At 42.7% G+C, this 11053-nt stretch overlaps 1 protein-coding gene across 1 annotated transcript; it reads right to left on the minus strand.

Moving 5' to 3' along the window:
• Positions 1-5251: 5251 nt before the first annotated feature.
• On the minus strand, positions 5252-8714 carry LOC123033878 (cytochrome c). Its single transcript, XM_044450763.1, has 3 exons — positions 8564-8714; positions 6755-6931; positions 5252-5661 (listed from the first exon to the last, which is right to left on the minus strand). The coding sequence occupies exons 2-3, from the start codon at positions 6921-6923 to the stop codon at positions 5513-5515; spliced, it is 318 nt and encodes a 105-aa protein (XP_044306698.1). The 5' UTR covers positions 6924-6931; positions 8564-8714; the 3' UTR covers positions 5252-5512.
• Between the last annotated feature and the right edge of the window lie 2339 nt (positions 8715-11053).

Here is an 11053-nt window from a genome sequence, read left to right on the forward strand (position 1 = left end):
CAGGTTCAGAGTACCCTTTGAGCAAGACACCCTCAGAGAGGCGTTCTTCTCACAGCACCTGTTACCAGCTGCTGTGGTTCTTCATCTTCTGAGCCATCACTGCTTCCCTTTATTTGCTTGGCAGGCATTGGGCAAGCAGTCTGTGGCACCTACCGCTGCTCCTTCTCTCCACCACTGTTGGCTGGGTCAGAGGAAGAGAAAGAAAACAAGTAGGTTGCATTAGGGAAGAGGAAGAGCAAGCCCAGGAAGCTCTGCCCTGTGGGGCCTCAGCAAAAGCTCAGCTGTAACTCCCCTTGAAGGTTGCCCTGAGAACAGAGCAAAGATGTCTCCCAGTTCTTCAAGGCAGTAGCCCACAATGAGTCACATTTTAAGAGGTGGGCAACCACAACCCCCTTGGTATAGGCAGAAGAAGGCATAGCCTTAAAAGACCAGGAGAACCAGCCGTGGAAAAGACCTGGTTGGGTATGCTGCAGGCAAGCCAATGGTTCAGCCAATCAAAACAAATAGCACTATTCAGAATTGGCCAATAACAGTTAGTCCCTGCCCCCCTTCATTCATTAGCTCCTTTCTCCACAAACCTCCACCTGTGTGTACAAAATGGTAGTGGTGGAGCCTAGTGCCAACTCTGGCTTCACTGGCACTTGCTGAATATTCTGCATTACTTTAGGGAACATTCTGGATTGTTTGTCCTACAATCATCGATATGAATCTTTAATCTATGACTCTCACCCAGGGCTGCAGTCTCTCTTTCCCATCTTTTGTTTGCCTGTCTGCTGTGCAGTTCTATAAGCTAATGGAGTGACTGTCCCAAATGGATAAATACTTGATCTACAGCAGAAATCTAAAGAGTAACATTGAGCCTGCTGAAATTCAATCATACCATCTAATTGAGGACCTGAGAGTCTCGCATTTCACATGAGGGATCAAAGTCTATGAACCCACAAAATACCATTTGATATGCACAGAAGTAACTGTCAGGGAAGAGTCAAACTGTTAGCCTTTAGCCACTTGTGACACTGGAACAAAAATACCTCAAACACGGGAGGTTTTTCTGTCGTGAAATGATTTTCTGCAAATAGAACTTTTTTTGTGTTTTGTCTGTGAAAGCGGAGTCTCACTGAAGTTAATGGGAAATACTTGTTGATATAGAAAATTAAGTAACCCTCCAAAGGAAAAAAAAAAAAAAGGGGAGGGACAAGATAATTTCAAATTGCAGAAAGACTTCTTACTAGTAAATTATTCTGGTAACACTTGGTCATCATGAGTTAAAATATCTTCATAGTTTAAATCAAGTTATCCAAGGATGACGTTGACTCCACAGCTGGGTTTGCAATGAACAAATTTAAGATTAAAAACTCATGATCATCATCACATGGACAGTAGGACTATGGAGTCCTGGTACTATTATTTCTGAAACTCCTGTGTCAGGAATGATGGGAAATGTACCACACATGCAACTACTTGGCATAACACAGCAGCCTTTAGCAGCCAGAGAGTTGATGCACTATGACTCCCTGCATGGCTGAACTGGAGGATGCTGAGTAGTTTAGTCCAACCCATCTGAAGGGGACCAGGTTGGGGAAGGCTGGGCGTAGGATACATTACTGCTTGCGCATGGGCTAGGAAGCCTCCATCGGCCTCAAGTTTAGAGGGTGCGAAACAAGGACATATGTATGCAAGAGTATTTTATTTCAGTGCTATCCTGCCTTCCTCCAAAGTGCACATGATTTTCCTCTCCATTTTATCTTGACAACATTCCTGTGGGTCTAGGCTAGGCTGGTAAAGAACTGGTCCAAGTCACCCAGGAAGTTTCATGGCTGAGTGGGGATGATAACCCATTTCTAGTGCCCCAGTACAATACCCTAAGAACATCATCATGCTGGCTCCCACCTGAATTCTGTGCTTTTACCAGCATAAGAACCAGCACTAAGGAGCTTTGAAGCAGCCTGAAAACTGCTCAATAATGTCAAATCAAATCAAATAATGCTGTTTGCAGAAAAGAACTTTTCATTCAGTATTTTAGCTCCCTCTAGTGGCCACACTGAACAATTACAGTACCTGATCAAATCCATGGTTTTTAAAGTGTTCCTTATAGTAACAGTTGATTGAAGATGACAACTGCACTGTGGAAGGGGGGTTTTTGGAAAATAGAACTTTCAGGGTGCTGTGAAATCTTTAGAAGCTTTACTGGTATGCTTGAAGAGACTGACTTTCACAAAAAGAGAGATGGATGAATTGCACTAGCAATTGCATTCTATACACAATCCACCCCAAATTAAGTATGATGAAATTTGGGAGTATATACTGTATTTGACCACATGTCAAAACCTGCTCATTGAGTGAACTAGCTTTAGTCATCCGAAAAATCGGAGACAAAGAGTACCCCAATTGAGGCTTCTGAGCATAGCGTGCTTTGGCGTTCATGCTGCATATGCAAAAGGATACTTTTGAGGGTAACATAAAATCCGGCATCTAGCTCTTGGGATGCCATGGGAACTCAAGCTCATTGGGCTGACTAGTCATTAAAAGATAGTCTCACATGTTCACTGCAGAAAGCAATCATGATGGCAATCTGTTCCATTCTGCATCGATGGGGGGAAATATGTTTCTCAAAAGTAAAAATTTACATTGAAAATTTAAGTATTTTCACACACACAATTTAATTAATAAATTAACACACACAATATTGACTCATTTGGTAGATAGCCTAAGAGTCAAAACATGTCTAAAATGTGCAAGATCACACCCTTAGTCATTCTGGTGAGTCTTTCCATCTAGTATGCAATTGTTCCTTACTACTTCATGTATGTTCGTAATTCCACAAACATTTCTTCTGTAAAAAATAAACTCTAATATTTATTCTTAACAGCAATGCTACATGGAAGATACATTAGTCCTAACAGTTCAATTTAATCTCTGGAGCAGTTGGCAAGGTGTTCGGTTATTTAACCATTACTATACAAACAGTAATGCTGAGTGTTGCTGTCCTATGACTAAAACTAGGCACATTGTAAACTATATACGTTTGTGTGAAGTAACATGTTTTGATAGGTTGTACATATCCTTTCACATTCTCACAGCTCAGTACTCAGATTGGTTATTTCATCTGAACAGTTTAAGATGGAAGCTACATTTTGTTTGAATATATTCTATTCTATATACTATAGTGCGAGTTTGTGTATGCTCTGTCTTGGATCCAGAAAGGTTTGCACTGCTACTGAATACCTATAAGCCATGTATGTCCAATGATTAATTTAGGACTTTTTAACACCAAAGCATATATGTGGTAAGGAAAACATGCATGATTCTGCCAAATACCTATTCCACTAGATCTTCCATATAGCCTGAAGTGCCTGATCCTGCCTAAGCTTAGAAGCTAAGCAGGGTCAGGCCTGATCAGAACTGGGATGGGTAACTTGAGTGTATGATTCCATGATTATTGTTGTAAACTGCCCAGAGAGCTTAGGCTATGGGCAGTATAAAAATGTAATAATTATCTTCACCTTATGGATTTTATTCTTATGGAAACAGGCCCCATATGTAGGATCTGTTGCATGGACTGCGTGAGTGTGGCTATCGATACCTATTTCCAAAGTGTCACGCAGTTCTTCAAAGGCACGAGCCCAAAGCACATTCCTGCATATAATACATACTCCACAAATGCATATAAACTGCCCAAAATATATGAACGTATACCTACTTGTACTCATCCCTCGTCACTATTACCTCTACCTTACCGTTTTCCAACTAAAACCATTCGTGAACCTAGAGTCCTCCAATTGCACTCTATGGCACCCATTGCCCCAACCAGCCTTAGCCATTTGACAAATGCTGCTATAGACAGTCATTATTCTTTATGCTGTAAAGCAGGGATCCTGAGCCTCCTTTGGTTACACAGTAGAGCAGTCATCGGTCTCCCAGCTACGTCCAGTCTGAGATTGGAGATAAGCATGAGGTCTCCCTGCCTGGTACTGCTCCTGAGCACCGCTCCGGGAATCCTTGCTGCTGTTGCCAATCTTAGATCAGAGGTGATGGCAGAGAGAAAGATGAGGGGCCTCAGCAGTCATCCTTCCCAGCACTGGCTGAATGGCTCTGCATAGTACCCACTGCTCTCAAAAGAACCAAGCCAGAACTGTTAGTCCTTTTCTCAGGACTAACAGGTGCAAGGCACAACAGGCAAAGGTGATAACATCAGTGCTATGCCCACACCCTGAACCAATGACTTTTGTTGGGGTACAATTCACCCTACCACCCCATTTTGGCTCTGTACCCCTTGCTCTAAGGAGGTTTGCACATATGGGTAAGAGTGTGAATAACGGGTAGTATCCTTATTAACTGGCTTTTATCTTTCATCTCTTAAATATGAAAACACATTTCAAATGAAGAGTCAAGACATCTCATAGCCTGCTCAGTATAGATATAGGCAAAAATATAACTCTTTACAAACCACACAGACCCTTTGACTCTTCTGCCAGGCTTGCCCCTGAAAAGACAAACCCAGCTGGCAATATTGCATTAGCTGTACAAATAATTTGCTATTAAAACTTTTTTGGATGTGTAAAAGCCTTTTAGTACACCTAATTATCTTCATTTATTGTTGCTCCTGGCTTTCATGCTTTCGTTTCACAGCAAAACAAAATGCGAGACAGGCTTTATGGGGACCAATAATTAGGACACTGTGAATATGAACTGTTGTGTACTCAGCACAGGCCTTTAGCATACCCATAAAAATCTGTTAATCCTACAGGGTTGCAAGAGTAGTTCTTACCTCATCCTTGAGATAAGGGTGCTGTATATCATTCTACTAATGTTAATTAAGATTTCTGGGTTTTTTCCTTGGCCTCCCTCTTTTTTCTCACAAGTAGCTTCAGCTTACAAATTTTGCCTTGGCCTTCTGGTTGGGATAAGAACAGACAAGTTGCCTAAACAAACATTGCTCCAGGAGGGGTGTCTGTTGTATCAGGAAGCCTTGTGACAGAAGGGACATGGATAAACTTTCTTTTGACTGTTTACCAACAATATACATCCACATCCCAATTTTGTTTTCAATAAACTGTGTATAATTTTTCACACAAGTAGTTTTGTCCCTTCCTGATTATCCCTGAATCCAAATTGAACTGCTTTGGTTGGACCAGGCCTATGGAGTAGAACACACGCAAAACCAGGCAATTTGTATTTGCCTGAACAGTGAGGCTACAGAATGTTTGCTACAAATATAATTGAGCTTACTGATAAAGAAAAAACAAAGACATACTGAAGGTGTTTTAATTACATGATCAGGAAACATGGCAGTCACCCTGTCTTCAAGGCTGATTACACAACTCTATAAATTATGACGAAGACATGTGCATACATTTTGATAACCACTCATGATCAAAGTTCTCTGGCTGACAAGAAAGATTTTTGAAGTGTTAGATTCAACGCATGTAAAAATACAAAGTTTAAGAACCAATCTCATCACAGAGCATCATTTCCTGTTGTTGGGGGAAATAAATAAGGCAGCAAGCAGCCATTACTTAGCAGTGGCTTCCTTAAGGTATGCTATTAGATCGTCTCTCTCTGTTTTCTTCTTAATGCCAGCAAAGATCATCTTAGTTCCAGGAATATACTTCTTGGGGTTTTCCAAGTACTCAAATAGTGTATCTTCGCCCCAAATTATACCTAGGAAAACAATATTATAAATGATTTGCATATTTAAAAAACACATTCTTCTTTTTCAGTAATTTAATACTGTAGGACAATGTCAGGCAGTATGAAAAGCATGGCACAAAAATATAAAATGCACTAAGGCTAACAGCAGATTTACACATACAAGTCAGGCAATGAGGACCACCCTTAAAATATCATCATGAAGTAGTACCTGAAATCACTGAATTAGCCCAATTGTGGAATTATCCCTTTTAACATATACCTGCAGTTATTTTTATTGGAGCTTAACTGAGGGCATGAAGTGTCCAAACTTCTTAACCAACTCCTGAGGAAACCCCTACTCTGATCCAGTGGACTGTACAGACATAATGGATCACAGCATGCTTAGATAGAAGTAAGCCAGAGGCACAAATGAACAGTAATTGCACAACTGGCCATTACAAAGAACTGTATCTTTAAGAAGTGCTCTCAATGTATTTTCACTTTCTCCATGTCCATCCCCCTTTCCCTCTGTGCTGTCTCTTAGATTGTAAACTGAGGCACGAACTGTCATTTTTTAAACTTATGTGCAAACTGATGTGTAGCTTTTTTGTATGAAGAATAATGAATGACGAATAAGCTGCACTTGAAATAAATATTAAAACTGCCTCTAAAGACCATTAGTTCATTAGCTGATGATACATTTGTATTGTTAAAACCCTGAAAGTTCTAACTCTTTTATAACAAAGTCCTAATGTTTGCCAAGTGCATGCAACCACTAGGTGGTGCTTCCATGGCACTGACCCCTTATCCAGCAGGGACTTTCTAGTCAATCTATCCTGTACTACCTTGCTAAGGGTTGAAGATACAGGACAGAGATGAACACACTTTAGCATACACTACAAGGAGATGCTACCAGTGTGGAATATATCTCCAGAGAGGACAGAAACGAAGTGGTCAATGAAATACAGAAGAAAGTACATGGAGAACCCAAACTGAGATTAACTGGATTTTGGGGTGGTGCAGAACATGAAGTGAGCATCTATTCTGCCAGAGCATTTCACTGCACATAATAGTGATGTACTTGCATCTGATGTGCAAGGTTGATGAAACACTTCTATTTTACCTTTGCTTTTGTTGGCTGCTGTGTAAGAGAAACCTTCAGCTTGACCAGTCTTCCGCCCAAACAGACCATGCAGATTTGGGCCAGTCTTGTGCTTGCCCCCTTTTTCAACAGTGTGGCACTGTGAACACTTCTGAACAAAGATCTTCTTGCCCTTCTCAACGTCTCCCATTATCAATGCTGAAAACATACATGCATACAAATAGTCCAAGGTCAGTTGGGGTTGTACAACATGTACAAAAAAGGGACAGTTATGCAAAACCACAGGTGCTTCTGAAAAAACAATGATATACACAATTTTCATAGCTAATTTAAGACCAGAAGGTCAACTGATGCCATTTTTACAGTATATTCCCAGATTCCTTCCCTAAATACATCTTTTGGAGTATGGATGACATTTTAGCACCTACAGCATCATTACACCCAAAGTGATGTAAAAGGAAGTGAAACAGATAATTACTTCACACTGAGGCCATAACTGTACTTTTGGTATACATTTATGAGGTTGCAATCTTAACCACTGTACTTGAGATTTATTTCAAAGAACATTTTGGATTTGTGTGTGGGGCAAATGGTGTATCAGCATCATAAGAGACCCTCAAGTGGAAACATTACATATAACTTAAGAGTAGCAACAAGATCAACCCTGTCCTACGCAGATTTTAAGGCAGGCTTTAAAACAACACAAAATTAACAGATAACCCAGGACATGTCCTCTAATCCCTCACAGATTTTTTTAAATGACCTTGATTAAACACATGTAACAAGTCCAAAACAAGTTCATGGAGGCCATGTCCTCAATGACCTTATTTTCTTAGCATGATCTGGCCTGTAGCTTTAAAGGTAGCATCCTCAGGTTCTCATGACATGAATTGGGGCATAACCTCCAATCTTCAAAACCAGGAGAAAGTAGAGTAAGGTTCCCAGTGCCCTTTCTGATACTCTCTTTAAGAGCAGGCGTTCACCCAGGTCCAAGGAACACACTCAATCCTTCTCCAGCCCCCTCCTCGCCTTAGGTGGTGTTAAAGCAGCCTTCCTCCACAATGGATCTTCCAGAGATTTTGGACCACAATCCCTATTAGCCCCAGCTAGCATGACCAAGGGTCAAGAATGCTACAACAGTAGCGTGAAACATCTAGAGACCACACTGAAAAAGACTGAAGTAACACTGCACTGCGGTAAGGTCGAACGGAACTCGGCCTAGGTCCAGATGCCGCCGCGGCTCCACGTAATGCCATATAAGGGCAGGTACCGACACCGGCTCAAGCCGCCTTGAATCGCTACGTGCACGGCTTCTGCAAGCGGCTGTCCCGTGTCCGGCTGCAACGAACCGGGAAGCCTGGAAAGGGGCGGCGACGACAGCTCAAGGCCCACCCAGTCCAAAGCCGGGTGAGTGGAGCGGGAAAATCGACTGCTTGCCACGCTTAAAAGACAAGGGAAGCGTAACCGGCGGGGATCTGCAGCCTCTACCCAGGCTGTCGCCCCTGCAGGCGAGTTGGACTGCAACTCCCAGCGTCCCTGGGGGATACTGGGAGTTGCAATCCAACACGCCCGCAGAGCACTATCTCGGGGGAGGCTGCGTTCCTGCGTCAGGCCACGTGGCAGATGCCAAAAGCCTCTCCTCTGCGAGCCGTCCGTTCGTCCTCGGCCCTTCAGCCTGCAGCCTTCCTTCGCCCCGACAGACCGCCAAGGCCAGGCCTCGCCGACTCCGCCAAGGCCGCGTCCGTTTCCTCGCCCTTCCTACGGCCCCATCTCATACACGTGCGGCCCGAGCCCGGAGCGGTTCTCTCCCTCCCCGTATCCCTTAATTACCAGGTAAAGCGAGGGAAGGCGCGAAAGGCAGCCACGCGCTCTGGTCGCTCGACTCCTGGCAAAGTTGCGGACTCAGCCCAAGGACACACCGCACCCAGCGCTATGTAACCGGTGCCTCTACAGCCAAACCCCCACCCGAGTTCATCTGTCGCCTACTCTCTCGGGTAGCCAATTGGGCGCCGGGTTGAGGAACGTCTATTGGCGGCCCAAGAGCCCGTCCTGATAACGCAGAGCAAGCACGGTAGGTTGAGCCCAAAGTGAGCCGGCTTGCGCAATGACGGAAACGCAACTGGACGGAGCTGCGCGTGCGTGGAAGAGTGATCGTGGCAAGGTCAAAAGCGACGAGAGTGACCTGCCTGGTTGAAAGAGGCACGTGAGTGTGACGTAAGAGGGGATTCCGTCTGGGCCTCTAGAAAAGCGCGGTTGCTGCTGATAGTTTTCCGCCCAAAGAGGCAGTTACGGGGGAGGCAAGCAGGCAGTGAATGAGGCAATCGCCAGTGGTAAAAGTTGGACCGCCTCTTAACTTTTCATTCAGAGTAAAAGGTTACGTTGTAAGGCTGAGGACTATTGCAGCATAAATTTGCAACGAGGCCAGAGGTCGCACTGTGTGAGAGTAAATGTAATGCACGATGGTTAAGGAAGAAGTTGGAAGAAGCCTCTATTTTAATGTGAAAGTTATGCTAGCCAGAATGGACACGTTTGGATTATGGATATAAGATTTTTTTTTAAGCTTTCACAGTGCAGGCCTATAAATATCTGGGGCTTATGGTCAGGAAAATGGATATAAAATTGCAAGCGGAGTCCATGTATGGAAAAAGCTAAATTGTGTCAGAAAAGTAGCCATACAGGAAAGATGATAAACCAAACTGTATTGGCCAACCAGAATATCATGAAATAGTCGGTATTCAGACTCTTCATTAGGCTAGATGGTAAATTGGGTGATTGGAGTGTGTGGAAGCAAATAAATCTGGCTTATGGTCAAGTCAGAGTTTGCTTTTAGTTGCAATCTTAAATTTCCAAACAATACTAAAATCCATGTGAGTGTGATACTCTTAAGTCAGCTTAGAGGTCAAAAAATACTGTGCAAGCTTTTGAGTTCTTAAGAACTTATCATAGAGTAAGAGTGTAGAGTGGTAAAGAAGAAGAAATGTGGCTGCTGATAAAGCTCTGGAGTCTGTGTTTTGTTACCATCATAAAATGGAATGTGGGAAGAGGTTAGGCACTGTCAACTAGGTACTAAGATGGTTGCAGCTGGTATGGGGGATGCTCCTCTGGGTTGCTGGGAAGATCTGACAAACAATGGTAGATTGAGAGAGTAAGTTTCATCAGCTCAGCGGGACTTGACTTCTGACTAGTTGGATATTGGTTATACTCCTGCAAATGATAAAAAAGCCATACAACTAGTTTAAGTGTGTGTGGGGGATGGGGGGTAGTGGTTATGATGGCTGAATGGTTTAAGTCACTGCATGAACTAAAGGGGTAAAGCACATTGTGTGCTATATATTTTATGCTTATCAGAACTCTAACTTGCATTCCTGTGAAAAGCAAGCAAATTGACAGAAGGTGTTACTGTGTACAGTGATAAGGATTCTTGTGGTTCTTTTATTCATGATCATGCAGACCAGCATGCAAATAGATCTATTGGTGCTGAGGGCCCATTTGAACAGCTCTTTACACACACACACACACCCCCCCCCAAACTTGGAAAAATCAGCTGAAAGTGTGAAATGAAATTTAGAAGTTTGCAAGACAAAATTAACTAGGCTTGAGGCCTAGCAAGTAGCATGACAATCATGTACCTTTAAGGTTCATAATAAGAGACAGCCAACAGGACTGAGCTTTCTTGCTCAGCTGTGGAATTAATCCCACATTCTTGTTTATATTAGCTCAGCAAAGAGTTGTGCAATATGGACAAGAAAACAAAAAAGAAAGTACTATATGTGGGGAAGGTGGGCCTGAACTTATTCCAAGTTACCTTTATCCAGCCATATCATCGTTTCCAGAGCCATAAACCAAAAGTCTTCATGCTCACCTGTAAATTAGAAAGGTAATGAACTTCTCAGGAGATGATTTATAACTATCTATAAACACTGCTGCAATTCAGGCTGCCATCTTCTCAGAAGTCCACAAGTCGGTGTAGTCTCACTCAGCCTTCACACATTCAGTTGGTGTGAGAAGGGTTTTCTTCTGCTTAATTCTTACGCAGTCATAGGGTCTGCTTTTTCAGCAGTTCTTAGCAGACTTTATTTATTTAGCAGACTTATAAATGTGTCATGGGTGGAAATCTGGGATATGAAACTCACACAGATCAACCAGTGGGGCCTGATCTATATCTACTCAGCCCTGCTTTATAGAAGATTGGATTAATGCTCATAAAAAGGTGTAAAAATAGGAGAATGAAATATAAGCAACAAAGGCTATTTCAGAAGCAATACACAGAGATTTCAGCTGAGATTTTATCACTACTGTTTGAAAGGAGAGGGAAATGTA

This window comes from Varanus komodoensis, unplaced genomic scaffold, assembly GCF_004798865.1.
Source record: "Varanus komodoensis strain SLA01 unplaced genomic scaffold, ASM479886v1 scaffold68, whole genome shotgun sequence".
NCBI classification, from domain to species: domain Eukaryota; kingdom Metazoa; phylum Chordata; class Lepidosauria; order Squamata; family Varanidae; genus Varanus; species Varanus komodoensis.